The sequence below is a fragment of the Lepidochelys kempii genome, chromosome 26, assembly GCF_965140285.1.
Source record: "Lepidochelys kempii isolate rLepKem1 chromosome 26, rLepKem1.hap1, whole genome shotgun sequence".
NCBI classification, from domain to species: Eukaryota; Metazoa; Chordata; order Testudines; family Cheloniidae; genus Lepidochelys; species Lepidochelys kempii.
This window is the reverse complement of record NC_136405.1, coordinates 16,510,207-16,534,025: the sequence shown is the minus strand read 5'-3', so window position 1 is coordinate 16,534,025 and position 23,819 is coordinate 16,510,207. Positions and strand designations below refer to the sequence as shown.

At 54.0% G+C, this 23,819-nt stretch overlaps 1 protein-coding gene across 1 annotated transcript; it reads right to left on the bottom strand.

The window, feature by feature from the left end:
* On the bottom strand, positions 1–4,644 carry LOC140903485 (phosphoglycerate mutase 2). The gene is made up of 3 exons (XM_073324816.1): positions 4,144–4,644; positions 1,995–2,175; positions 1–212 (listed from the first exon to the last, which is right to left on the bottom strand). Exons 1-3 carry the CDS (start codon positions 4,555–4,557, stop codon positions 43–45), a joined length of 765 nt encoding a protein of 254 aa, XP_073180917.1. The 5' UTR covers positions 4,558–4,644; the 3' UTR covers positions 1–42.
* Positions 4,645–23,819: the final 19,175 nt, after the last annotated feature.

Below are 23,819 nucleotides of genomic sequence, written 5' to 3'. Positions count from 1 at the left end.
CGGGTTTCATGGGTTTATTGCCCTGGCTGCTCTCCCTCCCCCTCACTTCTGGACCTTGCCCTGAGCCGCCACAGCCTCCATGGCCTTGCGCACGGTCTCCTCGTCGCCCAGGAACTGCATGGGCTTGGTGGGCTTCAGGCTCTCGTCCAGTTCGTACACAATGGGGATCCCGGTTGGCAGGTTCAGCTCCATGATGGCGGCGTCGGACATCCCTGTGGGGAGAGCAGGCGGGGGTCAGACAGCCTGTGGCTCCTGCTGCCTCCCTTGCTGCCCACTGCGACTGCCCCAGCGCAGAGACACCAGGCCCTTTCCCACTGCAGAGCGACACGGTTACAGCGCCTCCTGCTGGCGGGGGCAGAAACACAGCCAGTGGGGTAGCAGTGCCAGCTGTGGGGGGAGCCCCCTTGCCACTCCAGCCCCAGCCTGTCCCAGCAGGGGGCGCTGTGGATGCGGGGCAGGGCGCTGGTTGTGTGGGAAGCTTCCAGCCCCAGCCTGTCCCAGCAGGGGGCGCTGTGGATGCGGGGCAGGGCGCTGGTTGTGTGGGAAGCTTCCAGCCACTCCAGCCCCAGCCTGTCCCAGCAGGGGGCGCTGTGGATGCGGGGCAGGGCGCTGGGTGTGTGGGAAGCTTCCAGCCACTCCAGCCCCAGCCTGTCCCAGCAGGGGGCGCTGTGGATGCGGGGCAGGGCGCTGGGTGTGTGGGAAGCTTCCAGCCACTCCAGCCCCAGCCTGTCCCAGCAGGGGGCGCTGTGGGGCGCCCCCTGAGGAGCTGCCCCACATCTCTCAGGCTGGGTCATGTGACTCCGTCTGCCTGCGTCTGAAAAAGCTCCTTGGAATCCCTCAGTGACCTTTTGGGCCGGGGCTCAGAAGCCAGGGAAACCGAATCCCAGCGGGGGTTGGGGAGGTGGCTGGTCAGTGTGTAACCAGAGCCTTGAAATGTGATGCCCGCCTCAAAATAGCAAGCACCTTCTGCGGCAGCAGGTCACGGAGCTGCCAGCTCCTACTCCCCACCACCCCGCACCAGGCTCACTTGGGCCTTGGATGCGCGGCGCACCAATCCTGGGCTGCACCTGCACTGAGGCTGGGAGTTGCTCACTGTGGGTGCTGCACCAGGGTCCTCACCTGCCCGCTGATTAGACCTCCCAGCCCTGGACCGTCAGCCCCATGTTACAGTGGGGGAAACTGAGGCACAGAGAGGGGTGGGGGAGTTGCCCCCCAGACTCCTGATGCCCATATTAGACTCCCTCCTGCCCATATCTAGCTACAGGTCCCAGGGTGATAAGACCTGTTGCCCCTACGGCCCACCCCAGCTGGCTGCTGAGTGGCTTAGAGCCTTTAACCAAATCAGGTTTGGGGGAGGGATCTTGGGGACACCTCCCTGCTAGGTCCCTTCTAAGCACACTGCAGCTCCTTCCCTGGCACTCCCTGCCCCCCTGGCAGAGCGGTCTCCTGCCCGCTGGCTGGGAAACCAGCCCCCACAGCTCACTGGTAGCCCTGCTAATCACCCTGAGGACCCTCTCTTCTGGCTGTGCAGCCCCAGCCCAGAGCAAGGCGACAGGCAGTGAATTTCCAGGAGGCAGATGGGGACCCGTTTCGCCCCCATGTCCCCAGTAACAGACGCCAAGGCTAGAGGGAACGAGCCCCAGCGACCTTACAAAGGGCGCATAGCTGAGAGAGCACAGGGCCTGGCACCCGGCCCAGCTAAAGGTCACCCGTCAGCAATAGCTCTGCACCGGGGCCCAGCCTGTCTGCTCCAGGACCCTGAGCTCACAACCGCCCCATGGGCCTGCTGGGCCTCTCTCCGGGGTGGGGCCTCTAAGGCCAGGAGGGCATAGCCCTGGGCATTGGGCAGTCACTAGGGATCTCTGCAGCAGGGGCTCTCGGGGCAGCCACCGGGCAGAGCACAGGGTGTGCCGTCATGGGCTGTGCCCCAGCTCGAAAAGCCCAATGTGGAGCCCCCCCAGCTGGGGGACTAGGTGGGGGGCAGGGGGCTGTACCCTCCAGGTGCTTGACGATGCCACGCAGGCTGTTCCCGTGGGCGGCGATCAACACCCTCTTGCCAGCTTTGATTTGGGGGACGATCTCCTCATTCCAGAAGGGCAGGGCACGGGCGATGGTGTCTTTGAGGCTCTCGCACGTGGGCAGTTCCCCAGGCTTCAGGCCTGCGTAGCGCCTCTCCTGTGGGGCAGGGAAACACCCTGGTAGCACTAGGGACACAAGCCCCACTTGCCCCCAACACTCCCTCTCCAGCCCAGGGACAGGTGCGGGGGGACAATTGGGCTGGACACTGGGTAACAACGAACATTTTAACGTGGGAGGGGAGTGGGGCTCCCCCCCCAGCCTTCCTGGGGCTCAGCCAGAGGCAGCGGAGTTGCTAATCAGAACCAGAGCTGGGCTCAGCCCAGAACCCAGAGGGAGCCTGTTGCTGGAAGGGGCTGGATTATAAGGGTCGCCTTGCTAGCCCCTTCCCACAGCATATGAGCTCCCCTCCCCCACCACACACAGCACCCAACGCCCCACCCAGATTGGCACCCCGGGGCCCACACTGCCCTGTCCCCAGCTTCACTCCCAGAGGCAGATCCGGCCTGGTAGCTTCTGGCAGGGTGGGATCCCAGCTCCTCCCCCAACTTCAACCACACAGCAGGAATTAGCCAGACAATGGCCCGAGCAGACTATTTACTGTGCAGGGACAGGCTGGCTGGGGCCATCACCCACCCTGGGTGTGTGTGAGGGGGGGGCTGTGAGATGGGCCAGCTGTGCCTGAGAACAATGAATCAGCCTGACCATCTTGCCCAAGGGGTGGGGGGGTTCACTGCCCCCAGCCTGATGCCCCCCAGCACTGAGACAGGGACCCTGAGGGGCTTCCCCAGAGAGCTCTCTCAGGAGCCACGGGGCTGATGCCCACCCTGAAGGCCCTGTGTCCACTGCAGGAAGCTGTGTGGGTTAATGCCTGCGGCCGGGTGAGGGCTTCATACCACAGACCCAGTGTCTGTGCCAGGAGAGGTCGGGCAGCAGCTGCAGCAGCCCAGGTGCTTGGTGAGAGCCTCAGGCATCTCTCTGCACTGTGATCAGGTCTCTACCACAGAGGTGGGCAAACTACGGCCCATGGGCCACATCCAGCCCTCAAGACCATCCTGCCTGGCCCCTGAGCTCCCAGCCGGGGAGGCTCGCCCCTGTGGCTGCGAGCTATTGCCGCTCTGAGTGGCATGGTAATGGGGCAGCGGTGCAGGGGTTGGGTAGCAGGTCCCAGGGGGCAGTCAGGGGACAGGGTGCAGGGGCGGTTGGATGGGGCGGAGGTTCTGGGGCTGTCAGGGATCAGGGAACAGGGGTGGTTGGATAGGGCATGGAAGTCCCGGGGGGCCTGTCAGGGGGCAGGAGTGTGGATAGGTTGGGGTAGTCAGGGTACAGGGAGCAAGGGGGGTTGGATAGGGGGTGGGATCCCGGAGGGGGTGGTTTGGGGTGGAGGGTCCCAGGAGGGGGCAGTTAGGGGATGGGAAGTGGGAGGGTGCAAATAGGGGGTGGAGGCCAGGCTGGTTGGGGGCCACAGCCTTCCCTACTCAGTCCTCCATATAGTTTCTCACCCTGATGTGGTCCTCGGGCCAAAAAGTTTGCTCACCCCTGCTCTACCATGTCCTGGGAGGGAGAGGCCTGGGGTCCAGTGTTGGGCGAGCGTGTGCCCTCCTGTCCCTACCCCTCCATTGCTCCCCAGATCCTTGTTTGTTTAGCAAAAAGCCCTGTTTCCCCCCGCCGAGCACTGGCTCAGCAACCCCAGCACCTGCTGCCCCTGCCTGTGGTGTCAGCCTGCTGGGAAATGGATGCTTCCGTCTGCCTCTCCTGGTGCCACCCTGCCCCAGTGCAGCTGGCTGGGCACGCCCTAGCCCTCCCCGGGGTACCAGGCTGGGCATCCTCCCCATCTTCCCCCCAGGATGCTGAGCAAGACATCAGGCTGGAACTCGCTGCCCCCTCATCTGGCACTCGCCCAGCTCACACCCCCCCGCTGGCCTCCCCTGTCCCACCCAGCCCCCAGGGAACCGGACTAGCCCCCCCACCCCTCCTTCGCTGAGTGCCCAGTAGCGCCCCCTAGTGCCCTCCCCTCCAACCCAGGCACCTGGTTGCCCCTCCCCGGGGTGCCTGGCCGGCACTCACCTTGCTGATGACTTGGTAGTAGAGGTGCTGCTCCTCCATGGGAGGCGGGGGAATGTCGTAGGAGCGCCGCCAGATCTTCACCTGCTCCTCGCCGTGCTGGGCGGCGGTCTCGGCCTTGTTGAGGCCGGTCAGGCCCCCATAGTGGCGCTCGTTGAGGTGCCAGGTGCGCACCACAGGCAGCCACATCTGGTCAATGCCGTCCAGGATGGCCCAGAGGGTGCGGATGGCCCTCTTGAGCACCGAGGTGTAGCAGACATCGAACTCGTAGCCCGCCTCCCGGAGGGCCTGGGCCCCACGCCGCGCCTCCTCCACCCCCTTCTCGCTCAGGTCAGCGTCGAACCAGCCACAGAAGCGGTTCTCCTGGTTCCAGGTGCTTTCGCCGTGGCGCACGATCACTAGCCGGTGGGTCGGCATCTTCGGGGCAGGAAAGGCAGAGTGCCTGGAGAGCCCAGCTCTGTGGCAGCTGCAACAGCACCTCCCTATGGCCCTGTGTGCCCCTTTTATACCCCCCCAGCCCAATCAGCACCCACTCCGGGGCAGACGGACAGCTGCAGGCAGCCAGTTATGGCACTGCTGGGAGGGCAGTCCCCCCCCCCCCCCCCGGGCTCCAGTAACAGCCAGGCCAAGGGCTCCCTCCCCCGCCCAGGACAGAAATAGCCCGGAATTGGGCAGCCTTATGACCTCGGATGTTGGAGCCACTCGGAAGAAGGGGCTGGGCCCAGGGCCTGGCTCCAGAGTAACACTCCGGGCTGGGGCCAGAGAATGGTTCAAGCCAGAGCTGCTTCTTCAGCTCGGGAGTGTCACTGGCCTCTGGGCCTCTTGGAAGAGGTGGCAGTGGGGGCTGCAACAGGCGGGGGAGCCAGTCTGCCTCGCCCACGGACGTGCCCTCCCGCACCTTGGCGCCCAGGCGGAGGAGCCACTCCCCAAGGCTGGCATGGCTTGCACAGCACCACAAGGGTCACAGCACCAGGGTGGGAGTAAGTGGGGGCATGTGGAGGAAGGGGCTGGGCCCGCCCCTGACATGCACCTGGGGACTCAGGCTCTCCTGACACTCAGCCAGTTTCTACTGCTGGTAAGAGCATTGCCGGAGTTTGTCTGTGCCAGGAGGTCTTGGGTGTCACTCCCCAGTGGGCAGATGACATGGGCAGGCTTCTGCCCTCCCCAGCCCATCTCTGTATTTGTCTATACCCTGTGCCCACGACGCCCACTCCCTGCCCACTGCAGTGTCACTCCTGTGGGTGACTGGAGGGTGAGTGCAGTGTCGGGGGGGCGGGGAGGGGGAGGCATGGAGGACAGGAAAGTATGGCCCAATGGTTAGCGCACTAGCCTCGCATGTAGGAGACCTGGTTTGAGTCCCCATCTGCCACAGACTCTGTGTGACCCTGAGCAAGTCACTTAGCCTCTCTGGGCCTCAATTCCCACCTGCTCAGTGGGGACCCCAGCCTGGCTTGCCCCGTGTGGGTGTGTGAGGACAAATCTAACTATGAGCTGCTCCCGCTTATTGGCCCGGATGAGCCCCCAGCTGAGTGCAGAGCCAACTCTTGGCTGATCTGAATTGTAAGGAATTCAGAGCTCACCTGTGCACCAGGGCTCTGCCCTGCTATGTAGCATCCAGGCAGGGGCACCTGTCACCCTGATGCCAGAGCAAAAGGGGCTGGCTTGAACCTAGGCAAGGGCTCATTTCTCCAACACCCTGCAGGGGCAAAACAGAGGGGCCAAGCAATATGTCCCTTCCAGCTAGCTGCTGGCCTGGAATCCAGCTTGCGGGCGGAATTCTAGCTTTTCTGCAGTGTGAGGCCAGACCTGACAACTCCACGGGTGACACCCCTGATGAGTCACTGAGGCCCTCAGCCCGCTGGGGTCCTGGGCTGGCTGAAGGACACTAAGCGGGATGAGTTAGCCAGGTGATGCCCGCGGTGGTATCTGAGTGGGTGTATGCTGGACGGTACGTGGAGGGCATGGGGTGGATGGAGGTTCCTGGTGCTGGGGGTTGCATGGTGGGTTTCTGGGGGAGCTCAGCAGGTGGGCACTGAACAGTTAAGTATGGCTATAAGTATCACCAGCAGCACTGTGTCCACACGAGGAGTCGTACTGGTATAACTCGTACAAAAATCACACACACACCCCCGCCCCAGTTGTGCAAACACTGTGTTGCACAGGCCTGAGTCCTGGGAGCATGAGGACTGCTGGACGGGGTAGCGCCACGGGTCCATCCGCTCAGGATGGGGTCTCTGACGGTGGCCAATGCCAGGGGCTCGGCAGAAGATGCAAGAGCCCCCTCTAGTGGTCCAGTGTGATTCTCCAGGCCAGGTTTATTCCTGGCCCCAGGCAGGTTTGTGTCCAGTAGCCAGAAGGTTTATATTTCTCATATAACCAAACAAATGATCCTGGTGTAGCTAATGTAGCTGGCTGTTGCCACATGACATGAGCTCGTGTCTATCCCCTTATCGGGGACCTGCCTTTTCATATGCTACTGTCATTCTCACGAGGAGATCATTTCATTTCAACACACAGCAAATTTTGCTTCTACTTTGACTAGAATCTCGGTCACTGCCTGGAATTCACTGTCCAGGTACATTCCCACGAACCAAGTAACACACAGGGACTTTAGGTTTCACTGCAGCCTATAGGTAGCCTAGAACCAGCCGCTGTAAGTTAGAGCAGGCAGGGGTCTTTTCACCCCCCAACCTGAAGAATCTTGATGTCAAAGCTGGCATTAAAGACCCTTTTCTTCTGGATCTGGCCCAGTGACTCTAAACCTTGGCATAAAGCGCCAAGTGGGGGAGACGTCCTAAGGCAGGGGTGGCCAACTTGAGCCTGAGAAAGAGCCAGAATTTACCAATGTACATTGCTAAAGAGCCACAGTAATATGTCAGCAGCCCCCCATCGGCTCCCCCTCCACCTGTTCCCAGTGCCTCCCACTCACCGGCAGCCCCACTGATCAGCACCTCCTCCTCCCTCCCAGCACCTCCTGATCAGCTGTTTCATGGCATGCAGGAGGCTGGGGGGGGGAGGGGAGATGAGGGAGGAGCAAGGGCACGGCCAACTCAGGGAGGGGGCAGGAATGGGGGGAGTAGGGGCAGGGCCTGTGGCAGAGCCAGAGGTTGAGCAGTGAGCACTCCCCAGCACATTGGGAAGTTGGTGCCTGTAGCTCCAGCCCTGGAGTTGGTGCCTAGACAAGGAGCCGCATGTTAACTTCTGAAGAGCCGCATGTGGCTCCGGAGCCACAGGTTGGCCACCCCTGCCCTAAGGTTTCTATATTGCTATTCGAGAAAGACACAAATAACTTTCTAATAAACATCCCAAGTGAGTTGTTATGAGCACTGTACTAGGTGCCCAACAAGCAGTTTAGTTATGAAAAAGGTTACTTTGGTCCAACCCCCCCCCAACCTTATTAAATGGATGTCATGAAAGCAGTTACTGACAAAATTAAAAATCAATCAACAACAAATGTAAAATGGGGTGGTTGACAGCAATGAATATAAATGAGACATTATGAAATGCAGGTAATTGATAAGGGAAGCTAAAGGTATCAGTGGAAAAAGCCCTGCAGTCAGCTGGGTTAAGAACAAGAAGGAATTTGTAAAGCTATAACAGGCATGATACAAATCCCAGCAGTGGTATCAATCTGTTATTAGGTGGAGATGATAAACAATTATCTCTCGGCTCTTTCCCCAAGCCCCTCCCTGGGCTCACTTATCTGCAAACTCTTCCCCCCTTTCCCACAGCTCTGCAGAGTGCTTTTCTACTCGTGTACCAAGTGACCCCTCCCAGAACTTTCTCCCTGGAGGTGGGCCTCCATCTTCAGCTCCCCAGCAGCCTTTCCCACAGGCTCTCCATGTCTCTGTCCTCCAGAATCCCCATCGCCAGGCTGCCTCCCAGGGGGTCTTGCTTTTGTGTCAAGGTTCATCACAGGAGTTCACTCCACCCACGCTTCACTTGCCTAGCCCTTTGCCAGAACTCATAGATTCATAGATATTTAGGTCAGAAGGGACCATTATGATCATCTAGTCTGACCTCCTGCACAATGCAGGCCACAGAATTTCACCCACCACTCCTAAAAAAGACCTCACACCTATCTCTGTGCTATTGAAGTCCTCAAATTGTAGTTTGAAGACCTCAAGGAGCAGAGAATCCTCCAGCAAGTGACCCGTGCCCCATGCTACAGAGGAAGGCGAAAAACCTCCAGGGCCTTCCAATCTGCCCTGGAGGAAAATTCCTTCCCGACCCCAAATATGGCGATCAGCTAAACCCTGAGCATATGGGCAAGATTCATCAGCCAGATACTACAGAAAATTCTTTCCCGGGTAACTTGGATCTTACCTCATCTGAAAACCCATCACAGGCCATTGGGCCTATTTACCATGAATATTTAATTACCAAAACCATGTTATCCCATCATACCATCTCCTCCATAAACTTATCGAGTTTAATCTTAAAGCAAGATAGATCTTTTGCCCCCACTACTTCCCTCGGAAGGCTATTCCAAAACTTCACTCCTCTGATGGTTAGAAACCTTCGTCTAATTTCTAATCTAAATTTCCTAGTGGCCAGTTTATATCCATTTGTTCTTGTGTCCACAGTGGTACTGAGTTTAAATAATTCCTCTCCCTCTCTGGTATTTATCCCTCTAATATATTTATAGAGAGCAATCATATCTCCCCTCAACCTTCTTTTAGTTAGGCTAAACAAGCCAAGCTCCCTGAGTCTCCTTTCATAAGACAAGTTTTCCATTCCTCGGATCATCCTAGTAGCCCTTCTCTGTACCTGTTCCAGTTTGAATTCATCCTCCTTAAACATGGGAGACCAGAACTGCACACAGTATTCCAGGTGAGGTCTCACCAGTGCCTTATATAACGGTACTAAAACCTCCTTATCCCTACTGGAAATACCTCTCCTGATGCATCCCAAGACGACATTAGCTTTTTCACAGCCATATCACATTGGCAGATCATAGTCATCCTATGATCAACCAATACTCCAAGGTCCTTTTCCTCCTCCGTTACTTCTAGTTGATGCGTCCCTAGCTTATAACTAAAATTCTTGTTATTAATCCCTAAATGCATGACCTTACGCTTCTCACTATTAAATTTCATCCTATTCCTATTACTCCAGTTTACAAGGTCATCCAGATCCTCCTGTAGGGTATCCCTGTCCTTCTCTAAATTAGCAATACCTCCCAGCTTTGTATCATCTGCAAACTTTATTAGCACACTCCCACTTTTTTGCCCAGGTCAGTAATAAAAAGATTAAATAAGATTGGTCCCAAAACTGATCCTTGAGGAACTCCACTGGTAACCTCCCTCCAACTTGACAGTTCACCTTTCAGTAGGACCCGTTGTAGTCTCCCCTTTAACCAATTCCCTATCCACCTTTCAATTTTCCTATTGATGCCCATCTTATCCAATTTAACTAATAATTCCCCATGTGGCACAGTATCAAACGCCTTACTAAAATCTAAGTAAATTAGATCCACTGCGTTTCCTTTATCTAAAAAATCTGTTACTCTCTCAAAGAAGGAGATCAGGTTGGTTTGGCACGATCTACCTTTTGTAAAACCATGTTGTATTTTGTCCCATTTACCATTGACTTCAATGTCCTTAACTACCTTCTCCTTCAAAATTTTTTCCAAGACCTTGCATGCTACAGATGTCAAACTAACAGGCCTATAATTACTTGGATCACTTTTTTTCCCTTTCTTAAAAATAGGAACTATGTTAGCAATTCTCCAATCATACGGTACAACCCCTGAGTTTACAGATTCATTAAAAATTCTTGCTAATGGGCTTGCAATTTCTTGTGCCAATTCTTTTAATATTCTTGGATGAAGATTATCTGGGCCCCCCGATTTAGTCCCATTAAGCTGTTTGAGTTTCGCTTCTACCTCAGATATGGTGATGTCTACCTCCATATCCTCATTCCCATTTATCATGCTACCATTATCCCTAAGATCCTCTTTAGTCTTATTAAAGACTGAGGCAAAGTATTTGTTTAGATATTGGGCCATGCCTAGATTATCCTTGACCTCCACTCCATCCTCAGTTTTTAGCGGTCCCACTTCTTCTTTCTTTGTTTTCTTCCTATTTATATGACTATAGAACCTTTTACTATTGGTTTTAATTCCCTTTGCAAGGTCCAACTCTACTTGACTTTTAGCCTGTCTCACTTTATCCCTACATATTCTGACCTCAATAAGGTAGCTTTCCTTACTGATCCCTCCCTTCTTCCACTCCCTATATGCTTTCTGCTTTTTCTTAATTACCTCTCTAAGATGCTTGCTCATCCAGCTTGGTCTACAACTCCTGCCTATGAATTTTTTCCCCTTTCTTGGGATGCAGGCTTCCGATAGCTTCTGCAGCTTTAATTTAAAATAATCCCAGGCCTCCTCTACCTTTAAACCCATAAATTCTTCAGTCCAATCCACTTCCCTAACTAATTTCCTTAATTTTTGAAAGTCAGCCCTTTTGAAATCAAAAACCCTAGTTGCAGATTTATTTTTGTTAATCCTTCCATTCAATTTGAACTGAATTAGCTCATGATCACTTGAGCCAAGATTATCCCCTACAACCATTTCCTCTATGAGGTCCTCATTACTCACCAAGACCAAATCTAAAATGGCATCCCCTCTAGTCGGTTCAGCAACTACTTGCTGAAGGAATCCATCAGCTATCGCATCTAGGAAAATCTGAGCCCTATGGTTAGTCTCTAAGGTGCCACAAGTCCTCCTTTTCTTTTTGCGAATACAGACTAACACGGCTGTTCCTCTGAAACCTGTCATTATTATTACTAGCACTCGTCCTCCAGTCTATATCTGGGAAGTTAAAGTCTCCCATGATCACACAGTTTCCATTAGTATTTACTTTATTAAAAACATTAAAAAGGGCTCTATCCATATCCAAATTAGATCCCGGCGGTCTATAGCACACCCCAAGCACTATCCCAGGGGAGGCTCTAATAGTTTTCTTCCCCAATTTAATTGTTGCCCAGACAGACTCAGTCATATCCATTTCATCGCTTCTTATTTCTTTACATTCTATCTCATCATTGATATACAGTGCTACTCCACCACCTTTACCTTTATTTCGGTCTTTCCTAAACAGCACAGACCCTTCAATACCTGTAGCCCAGTCATGACGACTATTCCACCAGGTCTCTGTTCTCCCTAGAATATCTGGTTTCACTTCCTGCACCAGTAACTCTAGTTCCTCCATTTTGTTACCCAGGCTCCTTGCATTAGTGTACAAACATCTTAATTTTTGCTGTTTGGCCTCACTCACATGCTGTACCCTATTAGGCACGGTTATTTTACTACCAGTATAACCTATTAGACTTGTATCTACACTGCCCTTCCTCCTACCTACAGCTGTATCCACTCTTACTTCATTTTCTTTCCACTCTATGCTAAATTCTGGCGTGGAGATTACCTGGACATCTCCCAACCATCTCCCCCAAATTCCTAGTTTAAAGCTCTCTTAATCAGTTGTGCCAGCCTCCATCCTAGAAGTCTATTTCCTTCCCTACTCAGATGAAGTCCATCCCGAGAGAACTGTCCTCTATCCATGAATGCCTCCCAATGGCCATACATCCCAAAGCCCTCCTTATAGCACCACTGCCTAAGCCATCTATTGATAGTCATAATCTTGTCACACCTTTCTTGCCCTTCTCTAGGAACAGGCAGAATCCCACTAAAGATCACCTGAGCCTCAATTTCCTTAAGCGTCCTCCCCAGCCTAGCATAGTCTCCTTTAATACTTTCCAGCGAGAATCTAGCCGTATCATTTGTTCCCACATGAAGGATAATTAGGGGATTCTTTCCCGCTCCCTTTAGAATCCTTTTCAACCTCAGGTCTACATCCCGTATCTTAGCACCTGGAAGACAGCACACCCTCCTATTTTCTGGATCAGCTCTGGTTACAGGCCTATCTATTCTTCTCAGTAAAGAGTCCCCAATCACATAGACCTGCCTTTTCCTAGTGACGGTGCTATTCTCCACTCTATCCCCTGTTCCCTCTGGCTGCAAGTTCTTTCCATTCCCATTCTCCCTTGTAATCCTTTTTAACCCATCCTGTATCCTCCTGGGGCTCATATTTGGTGTAATCTCCATTAACTCTTCCCCTTTTCCTATAGGACTAACCGCTCTTCTCTTCTTCCTTGCCCTGTCACCTTCAGTGACTACCTGCTGAGCCCCTTCTTCATTTCCCAACTCTGCAAACCTATTCTGAAGCTCTATTTCTCCTTCACTAGCCCGTCTTTTCCTCTGCCTAGTTCTTTTAGTCACATGCTTCCACTGACCACTTTCCTCACCCAGTCTCCCCTCAGAATTCCCTAGTCCTGCTTCCATCTGCAAGTCTGAGCTTTTCCCTTCAGATACCTCATGTCTTTGCTCCATAATCTGCTCAAACCCCTTCCTAAACTCTACCAGACTTTCCACCTGCATCTCCAAACCTCTGATCTTTTCCTCCATCAGCTCTATCAGACGGCATTTCATGCAGAGAAAACTCTTACCAGGTGCCCCCTCCAGGATCATGTACATACCACAGCTTCCACATCCAGTCATCTTCATTGTGTCATCTGCTACATGGGTCACTCCCACTGCCACCTCTGAATCTGTCATAGCCTTCCCACCTAAATCCTGTTAGTCTGGGAAACACAAACCACACCAAACCACCACCACCCACAGCAAAACCAAACCCCACACAAGCACCACAAGACAAACTCCCCTTTCAAACTCCCCTGTTTACAGCTCTGTTTGCTAGCTCCTGTGCCGCTGCCTGACTGGCCGCTACCTTTATAGGACCCCTAGTCAGTGAAGCCCCGCCCCCTAATCAGGGCTCAGCTTCTCTCCCAGCACAAAGCCCCTCCAAGCCTCTACACATACAGATACCACCAATACAAAACCAAACAAACACAAAAAACTCCCATCTCAGGGGAGTATCCCAAGGCCACTTACGTTCTGCCAGGGTGTGACGTATCCTTAATTCAGCCATCCAGCTCCTCCCCACCTGGAATCAGGTGCACTAATTGCTCTGTGGCTCCAATTAATTCTTTTGATGCCAGTGTGGGACACACGCCTCCTCACACCCACCTGGAGATTCTCAACCCTGGCTAGAGCTGACCTTGCCTGGCAGTGGTGGAGCTGACTTTGTGGGGCCAGACTAGGCAGTAGCTGACCTAGTGGAATTGAGTCTGCAAAACTGAACAGGATAGTAGCAGATCAGCGCAGGCCCTGGGGGACTGGTTGGAGGAGAGCCATAGACTCTGGGAGGATGACAAAGCAATGTGGATTGGTGAGAGAGGGTATGGGTGACTGGGGACTGTTGTGATTGAAAGCTCTGGACCTCAATAAAGCTGGGAGATTAATAGCTGGGACTGTTGAGTTGACCATGCCCCCAATACACGATGTCAGGGTATGTCTACACTAGAAACACTGCAGCTGCGCCCCTGTAGTGTAGACGCTCCCTATGGCGATGGGAGGGGGGTCTCCCAGCAATGCAGTTAATGCACCTTCCTGAGAGGAGGAAGCTATGCTGACAGAATCATTCTTCCATCCACCTAGTGGTGTCTGCACCAGAGCTTAGGTTGGTCTAATTACATCACAGAGGGTGTGACATTTTTCCCAGCCCTGAGGGATGTACTTAGGCCAACCTAACTTTCTAGTGCAAATGTATGATTGTGTTTTTCCCAGAGAAAAGATATTTGTGGGTCCGTGTTCTCAAGGACTCCTGAAGGCTTGCGAGTGGGGATGGACCAGCGAGTTTAATTCCTAAAGCCTGGCAGAGAATAAGGTTGGGGTTTGTTTTTTGGGGGGAAAGGGGAGTTGTTGGTGCTATTGAAACTAGCCCAGACTGCTGCCACAGACATTCGGTGGTGGGCAGGATTGGGCTGATATTTCCACCAATGATCTGGAGGAAAGTAAGTCACATTTGCAGAGGACACACAGACCGGTAAGGAGGTAAGCAGCAACAAGGCCAGGTCTGTTCTACAGAGCAAGCGATTATGTGGATACGTTGGGCTCATTCAAGCAACAGATATTCGAATACAGCTCAGCGCAAGGTCAGACATCTAGGAACAGAGAATGTAGGTCACATTTGCCCAATAGGAACTCTACCCTGAGAAGCAGCAACTCTGAAAAGGACTGAGGGGTCCAGGTGGATAATCAGCTGAACATGAGCTGCCAGGGCGAAGCTGTCACTAAGAGGGTGAATGAAATTCTTGGCTGCATAAGCAGGGGAACACTGAGTAGGGAGATTACATTACCTCTGTGTACAGCACTTGAGGGACCAGCCCCAGATCCTGTCTCCAGACAGCGTCCACATTTCAAAACGGATTTTGGAAAATGGGAGAGAGGCTCCGTAGGTCTGGAGAAGAGGTTTGCAATGCCAAACTGAAGGAGCTCCGATTAGTCAGCTAACTTGAACAGAAGGTTAAGAGGCAACTCGATTGGCATCTAAGTATTTACATGAGGAGAAGATTTCTGATACTAGAGGGCCCTTCTAGCTGACAAAGGCAGAGTACGACCCAATGGCTGGGAGAAGCTACACAATGGCCCAGCAACTTGTGTGTTGTGATGGCAGCTTGTTACAGTTATCAGAATCATCTCATTGGTCCCTGAGGCAGGGCCGTACCGGTGACGTAGGGCCCAGTGGGCTCCCCCGCATTGATGCATCACAGACAGAGCCGCTACAGTCCTGTGCTACCCCTGGCATAGCTGTGGCCCAGGGGCACCGGAACAGGGCTGGACCAAAGGGCCATGGCCCGTCCACTTTTTAGCACAGGCCTGTCTCCCTGCCCCTCATCTTTCCATTGTGGCCCTGCCCCCTGGCCAGGCTGGAAACAGAGTCTGGCCTAAGGATCCTGGGCAGCTGTGAGATCACAGAATCATAGAATATCAGGGTTGGAAGGGACCTCAGGAGGTCATCTAGTCTAACCCCCTGCTCAAAGCAGGACCAAGCCCCAATTTTTGCCCCAGATCCCTAAATGGCCCCCTCAAGGATTGAAATCACAACCCTGGGTTTAGCAGGCCAATGCTCAAACCACTGAGCTATCCCTCCCCCCTCCACCTGCCCTGGGTTTGCAGCCCGAGTGGCCAGGGCCTGGGGCTGCTCTTGGGAGGCCCCCCTGGGCAGGTGGAGGGGCCTGGGCTCCCTGGCCCGGCTCCGGGTTCTGGCTTGGCCTTCAGGGCCTCTGGGGAAAGAGGAGAGGTAGGGGCAGGGCCACAAAGGGGATGGGGCCTCATGGTCCCCCCATTTTTAGGCAGAATCTGTCACACCATGCACTGTCCAGCATGCTGTCCCATGCTGTGCCCAGTGTTGCAGTGGGACAGGGCAGGGGCTGTCTCTGCTCTATGTTTGTCCAGCATCTAGCACAATGGGTTCCTGGGGTTGCTAGGCACTACTACAATGCAAATGATAATAATAGTGTCCTCGGTACAGAGTTCAAGTTAAATCCAGCCCAAGCTAAGGCCTTGGCCCAGGTCCAAGACAAGCTTCGTGCCTTAGGAGTGTTGGCCACAGGCCTGTCAGAGATAGCCCAGCGGGAGTCATTTTGCCCCAGGCAGCATGTACCCTCTTCGCTCTCCTTCATGCCACAGTGGCTGACAGGACTTGGCTCAAACTTTCCATGGGAACTGACCTGAGAAGCAGAAGCCAAGTCTGGAAAATTTCAGCCCAAAGGGTGAGCATTTTGAAAAGTTACCTGCATGTGGGAGCAGGGGACTGGAATGGAAACTCCAGCCAGGCACACCCGCTGACAACACAGAGATAAGCAGATGCCTTCTGAACAAAGGGAGACAAAGGCCACAGGCCAAAAAATCTAGTCCTGGCTCGGGCCCTCCGCCCCAGCGCACAGGAGATTTAATGTCAGGGCGCAGCTACACTTGCAGATATAGAGCGCTGGGAATTAAACCAGCCTTCGGAGCCCGCAGCAGGGAAAACACTGCCCTGTGTTTACACTGTCAGCTGCAAGCACAGTTGCGTGGCCACATTAGCAGCTCTTGCAATGCCACAGAGAGCAATGAATTGTGGTAGCTATCCCAGTGTGCAAGTGGCTGCAGTGTGCTTTTCAAATGGGGGGGGTGGAGTGTGACAGGGAGTGTGTTGTGTGTATGTGGGGGGAGAGACAGTGTGTTTTGGGGGGCAGAGAGTGTGTCAGCATGCTGTCTTGTAAGTTCAGACAGCAGCAGATCCCCCCCGCCTCTCTCTCTCTCACACACACACACCTCCCTCAGCAGCAGGAGCATTCCACAGTGATGGTTGCTTTGTCCCGGAGCAGAGAAGCAGCCGGCTGCGGGGATATCTGCATGCCTGCAGCCAGTTCAAAACAATGACCAGAGCGGCCACTTGATTTCAGGGGATTATGGGATGTTTCTGGAGGCCAATCACAGTGCAGTGTGGTGTTTAGATGTTGCTTGTAATTATTAGAATTGGGAACACTGGCTGTTGGGAGTCTGAAAGGACAGGAAACAGGAAGGATGGAGGAGGAGTTGAAGAGGCTGAGGGAGAGCTACTGAGAGTGCAGCAGCAGCTTGGAAAAGAGGTTTGCACTTTAAAAAATAAAGTCCTGTTGACGTTTGTTAGTTAGCCTGGCTACTACAACACGCTGTAATGCAACATGTCATCCACACTGACACCCAGGCATTTCAGCCAGGGCCCAGCAAGCTTTATGCTTCTCATGGAGGTGGATTACCAGGAGTGCTCCAGCTGCATAGTCCAGGAGCTCTACCTCAGGAGTTAGGGCACCCGGGGCTGATTTAATGCACTCTAACTTGCAAGTATAGCCAAGCCCTTAGTTGCATGGCCCCTTCCCAGTACTGTCTCTCATCTCTCCTAAAGTCAGTGATCCTGGTGCATAGATTCAAAGACTGGAAGGGACCATTGTGATCATCTTGTCTGATCTGTTGTATAGCACAGGCCAGGGGACTTCCTTGGATTCAGTCCTGTTTAGAAAAACATCCGATCTTCATTTTCGAATTGCCACTGATGGAGAATCTACCATGACCATTGGTAAGGCTGATGCTTTAATTACGCTCCCTGTTAAAAATGTGCGCCCAATTCCAGTTTGAATTTGTCTCGCTTCATCTTCCAGCCACTGGATCTTGTTAGACCGCTGTCTGCGAGGCTGAAGAGCCCACTGTCAAATTGCTGTTCCCCCTGTAGGTACTTACAGACAGGATTTGAGTCACCCCCACGAGCTTATCTTTGTTAAGCTAAATAGATGGAGCTCTGCGAGTCTCTCACTGTCAGGCAGGTTTTTCAGTCCTTTAATCATTCACGAAAGCTTATGCTCAAATAAATTTATTAGTCTCTAAGGTGCCACAAGTACTCCTTTTCTTTTAATCATTCTCGTGGCTCTTCTCTGATCCCTCTCCCATTTACCGGTTAACCCAACCAACGAGGTAGGCACGCTTCCTGCGATTCTCTGGGGAGACGTTAGCCCATCCATCTGCTGCCTGATGGGACACATAGGGTTCAATAGAAACGGTCATTTGTGTGCCGTTCCTCTGGCTGGTAATGGAAATGGGCAACTCTCAGCTAATGGTGTTTCCGGTGTTGGCTAAAGCAGCACAAAGTTGCCACATGGCATCTTGACTGCCCTAGTCCTGGATTCTGCCATCCCAGTGGTGCCCATTCTCATGAGCTTCAGGGTATTTGGTGACTTTCTTGTAAAGCCCCAAGCTCCTGGAGTCCTGTGATTGCACAGTCATGTAAATAAAGTATGTTTCCTTCTGGTGGCAGGGAAAGGACTGAGAATGCAACTGCAGACTCAAACCAGCATAGAAAATAAACCCAGAATTTAATGTGTTTTTTTTTAAATCTCCTTATTTTTAACCTGATCCCCTGATTTTGGGGACCTGACTCAGGATTTTGCAAGGCTTGGGGCTGACCACGCAGCAGCCGGCTTCTCCTGCCTCTGGGAAACACCCTGCCCTCCATTCATTGAAATAGTTCAAAGAAGAATCAGTCATTTCAGGGCTGAAAGCCCAGGGGTAGCCCATTGGTTAGGGCGCCAGCTAGAACTTGGCACTCCTGGGTTCGATTCTCTGCCACATCCTGTGTGTGTGACCTTGGCTACATTACTTAGACCTTGAGCCTCAGGAGCACCGATTCTCACTGCAAGTGGCCTTTAAAAACTGCAATGCCTGAGCCTCTCTGTGCCTCAGATAATAGCACTGCACTGCCTCCCAGGGTCTCTGAAGACTCGCGCATTTAATATCACGGCAGTGATCGGGGCCAGATGTTGAACCAAATGCTGTGGCTCTGTCCCAGCTAGAATAACTCCGATGGACTGTGAGTCTCAGATAACCGGAGCAGCCTCCATGCAGGCAGAAGGAGAGATTGGAAACAAGCAGGCTGGATGTCTCTGTCAAAGGTCTCCCCTAGCTCAGCCGGGGTTCTGGGCTGGATGCAGGAACCCCTGGGGCTAGGTACTCTGGTCAAATCAGACTAGATCAGCCCTTCTGGCTCTCCCGTTTAGGACCCTAACCCCATTTGGCCACTTGAGGGAGCCACTGCAGCAAAAAGAAATATCCCTGCTGCCTGTGTGGCAGAATGCCAAGCCCGGGGTGGGGGGGAGCCGTACTTTTCCACTGCTGCGGCTGCATCTCCTGCTCCACCCTGGCCCTGCACCACCACTTCCCACAAGGAGCTTTTCACTGCTGTGACCTGGGAGCAGGGGTGCTGAAAGCTATTAAACCAAACTGTAAACCCTGGATAAGACAGAAACCACTTCAAGCCAGGAGGTGCGGCAGCCCCCCTAGTTCCAGCACCTATGGCTGGGAGTGGCATGGGAGCAGGTCCAGGCGTGGTGCCCCACTGCAGAGATGGAGACACAGAGAGATGCATCCATGCATTGGCTGAAAGAGCCGAAAGTCCCCACCAGGCAGGAGGCAACGCAGACTCTTAGCTCCCCGCCAGCCTCCTCCACAGCCAGAGAAACCCCAAGTGAGTGAGTGAGCGGGCAGCGATTTTTCAGCAAGGTTGAGCCATCCCGCTGAGAGGGCTGTTCTCAGGCTCAGCGGTGATGTCATTCCTTCGAGTGCAGCTGGGTGTCTGCATTGCACCTCTGCTTGGAAAACATGTCTGTGGGCTATTCCTTGTGCTAGAGCACTGCAGCACCGGGCAGTGCATGGGGCAGCATGCCAGGCACCTGGGCACTGCAGCACCGGGCAGTGCATGGGGTGGCATGTCAGGCACCTGGGCACTGCAGCACCGGGCATTGCATGGGGCAGCATGCCAGGCACCTGGGCACTGCAGCACCGGGCAGTGCATGGGGCAGCATGCCAGGCACCTGGGCACTGCAGCACCGGGCAGTGCATGGGGTGGCATGCCAGGCACCTGGGCACTGCAGCACCGGGCAGTGCATGGGGCGGCACGACAGACACTGTGGCACTGCAGCACCGGGCAGTGCATGGGGCGGCACGACAGACACTGGGGCACTGCAGCACCGGGCAGTGCATGGGGCAGCATGCCAGGCACCTGAGCACTGCAGCACCGGGCAGTGCATGGGGCAGCATGCCAGGTACCTGGGCACTGCAGCACCGGGCAGTGCATGGGGCGGCATGCCAGGCACCTGGGCACTGCAGCACCGGGCAGTGCATGGGGCGGCACGACAGACACTGTGGCACTGCAGCACCGGGCAGTGCATGGGGCGGCACGACAGACACTGGGGCACTGCAGCACCGGGCAGTGCATGGGGCGGCACGACAGACACTGGGGCACTGCAGCACTGGGCATCAAGACAGCGCACCACTGGGTATGGGAAAGCATACAAGATACCAGGGCACTGGAACACTGGGGCAGCATGCTGGGCTGAAAATGGTACATTTGCACTGCAGCATGGTGGCGTAGAGCCCGTAGGGTTGCCAGGCACCTGGTTTTTGACCAGATGTTAAGGGACCCTGGCGGCTCCGGGCACTGCTGACTGGGGCTGTTAAAAGTCCGTGGCACGGTGGTGGCCTAGGGCTAAGGCAGGCTCCCTGCCTGCCCTAGCTCCACATGGCTCCTGGAAGCAGCTGAAGGTCCCTGCAGCCCCTAGGTGCATGGGCGGCCAGGGAGGCTCTGCACGCTGCCCCCGCCCCGAGAGCTGGCTCCGCAGCTCCCATTGGCTGGGAACCATGACCAATGGGAGCTGCAAGGGCAGCGCGAAGCCTCCCTGGCCACCCATGTGCCTAGGGGCCACAGGGACCTCGCAGCCGCTTCGGGGAGAAGGGGCAGCACAGAGCAGTGCATGCAAATCTCTTTGTGTCCCCCGTTGCTTTGGAGCCCTCTCAGGGCTCCTGGTCTTTGCTTCCCAGGTCTACACCTTCCCCCTTCCCCTTGAGGACACTAACGCTGGGAACTATGGGGAAGGCCAGACCGAGAAGTTCCTGTGCACAGCAATCACAGGGTCCAGCGGTGGATTTAGAGTTAGTGGGGCCCCTCCTTGGGACCCAGCCAAGAAAAAGAACATTCCCTCTTATCTCCCCCCGGCCCCTGTTTCTCATCCTTTTTTCCTTCCTCCTCCTATAAGTAATAGCAAGTAAATGAAAATAAAGTGAGGGACCTTGACTGGTTTTGTAGTCCAACTTATTTTTCCACAGACACAAAATCGCTGGGGGTCTCAGCGAACCACTTAATGATCTTTCCAAATAGCGTTTGTGCTGTTAGGTAACTAGTGTGAAGCACTTTGGATAAGAGCGCTTTATTAAAAAAAAATGTAAAATAGCGTTGGGATGCGGGGTCTGGCCAGGACTTATAATGCGGGAGGGGGCTCAGGGCCGGGGGTGCAGGGTCTGAGAGGAAGTTAGGATGCAGAAGCAGGCTGGGGGTTGGGGTGCAGGATCTGGCCAGGAGTTAGGATGCAGGAGGGGCCTCAGGGTTGAGGCAGGAGGTTGGGGTGTAGAGCGCTTACCTGGGGCAGCTCCCATTTGGTGCGAGGTGGGAATGTGGGGGGGAGGGCAGGAGCTCCCGTTTGGTGCTCAGTGTGGGTGGGGTGGGATGTGGGGGGTACAGGAGTCAGGGAGAGCAGGGGGTTAGGGGTGTGAGCTGGGGTAGAATCATAGAATATCAGGGTTGGAAGGGACATCAGGAGGTCATCTAGTCCAACCCCCTGCTCAAAGCAGGACCAATCCCCAATTAAATCATCCCAGCCAGGGCTTTGTCAAGCCTGATCTTAAAAACTTCTAAGGAAGGAGATTCTACCACCTCCCTAGGTAACGCATTCCAGTGTTTCACCACCCTCTTAGTGAAAAAGTTTTTCCTAATATCCAACCTAAACCTCCCCCACTGCAACTTGAGACCATTACTCCTTGGCCTGTCCTCTTCTACCACTGAGAATAGTCTAGAACCATCCTCTCTGGAACCACCTCTCAGGTAGTTGAAAGCAGCTATCAAATCCCCCCTCATTCTTCTCTTCTGCAGACTAAACAATCCCCATTCCCTCAGCCTCTCCTCATAAGTCATGTTTTCCAGACCCCTAATCATTTTTGTTGCCCTTCGCTGGACTCCCTCCAATTTCTCCACATCCTTCTTATAGTATGGGGCCCAAAACTGGACACAATACTCCAGATGAGGCCTCACCAATGTCGAATAGAGGGGGACGATCATGTCCCTCGATCTGCTGGCAATGTCCCTACTTATACATCCCAAAATGTCATTGGCCTCCTTGGCAACAAGGGCACACTGCTGACTCATATCCAGCTTCTCGTCCACTGTCACCCCTAGGTCCTTTTCCGCAGAACTGCTGCCTAGCCATTCGGTCCCTAGTCTGTAGCTGTGCATTGGGTGCTTCCGTCCTAAGTGCAGGACCCTGCACTTATCCTTATTGAACCTCATCAGATTTCTTTTGGCCCAATCCTCCAATTTGTCTAGGTCCCTCTGTATCCTATCCCTGCCCTTCAGCGTATCTACCACTCCTCCTAGTTTAGTATCATCCGCAAATTTGCTGAAAGTGCAATCCACACCATCCTCCAGATCATTTATGAAGATATTGAACAAAACCGGCCCAGGACCGACCCCTGGGGCACTCCACTTGATACCGGCTGCCAACTAGACATGGAGCCATTGATCACTACCCGTTGAGCCTGACAATCTAGCTAGCTTTCTACCCCCTTATAGTGCATTCATCCAGCCCATACTTCTTTAACTTGCTGACAATACTGTGGGAGACCGTGTCAAAAGCTTTGCTAAAGTCAAGAAACAATACATCCACTGCTTTCCCTTCATCCACAGAACCAGTAATCTCATCATAGAAGGCGATTAGATTAGTCAGGAATGACCTTCCCTTGGTGAATCCATGCTGACTGTTCCTGATCACTTTCCTCTCATGTAAGTGTTTAAGGATTGATTCTTTGAGGACCTGCTCCATGATTTTTCCGGGGACTGAGGTGAGGCTGACTGGCCTGTAGTTCCCAGGATCCTCCTTCTTCCCTTTTTTAAAGATGGGCACTACATTAGCCTTTTTCCAGTCATCTGGGACTTCCCCCGTTCGCCACGAGTTTTCAAAGATAATGGCCAATGGCTCTGCAATCACAGCCACCAATTCCTTTAGCACTCTCAGATGCAACTCGTCCGGCCCCATGGACTTGTGCACGTCCAGCTTTTCTAAATAGTCCCTAACCACCTCTTTCTCCACAGAGGGCTGGCCATCTACTCCCCATGCTGAGATGCCCAGCGCAGCAGTCTGGGAGCTGACCTTGTTAGTGAAGACAGAGGCAAAAAAAGCATTGAGTACATTAGCTTTTTCCACATCCTCTGTCACTAGGTTGCCTCCCTCATTCAGTAAGGGGCCCACGCTTTCCTTGGCTTTCTTCTTGTTGCCAACATACCTGAAGAAACCCTGCCCTGAGCGGTTCACGGCACGGGGGGGGGGGGTGTATGTGTAGGGGGAGTGAGGGGACCCCGCCTTTGCTCCACCCTGCCCCGATTCCACCCCCTTACCCAAGGCCCCGCCCCTGCCTCTTCTCTGCCTCCGCCTCATCCCCCTCCTTCCTGGAGCGACATGAGCAATGGCAAACAGCTGTTCAGCAGCAAGGAAAGCGCTGGGAGGGAAGAAAGGGCGGGAATGCAGGACGCTCGGGGGGAGAAGGTGAGGGAGAGGAGAGCTTGGCTGCAGGTGGGTGTGGAGCCTACAGCAGGAGCCCCAGGAGCCAGCAGGACCAAGCTTTTGCCCCCACAGTGGGGGGGCCCTGGGGCCCCATGCTAGGGCACCCTGTGTTTCACTGCAAATCCACCTTGTCCTAGTTTGCAGAGCCCAGAGGAAACATCATAGCCCCATTAATTCCCCCACTCTCTTCCTGCATTATCCCCCAGCAGCATCAGTGCCCCCCTAGCCCTGCAGCACCTGAGTAGCGGCCAAGGAGGAGGGGAGCACAAGGCTGGATTGGAGGCACCAGCAATCCCCGGATAATCTGGTGCATGGGAAAAACCTTCAATTCAGCACTTGGGCGAAAGTGCAGAGCCGGAGTCTGCAGTGGGAGGCGAGGGGGAATAACCCCCGGGGGCAGACGAGAGGCTTCTGCTCCTGAGACCCCACCAAAGTTGTTAGGCTTTCACATTAGCCTCACAGCCGCAGGGTGCCAGGATCCTTGCCAAGGAGCTAAACCCAGCCCCAGCTGACCCCACTAAACACACCACTGCCCACAAGATGGAGAGCAATACGGTGCTGTTGTGCCAGCAGAAGAGAAGGGACAGCAAGCCAGT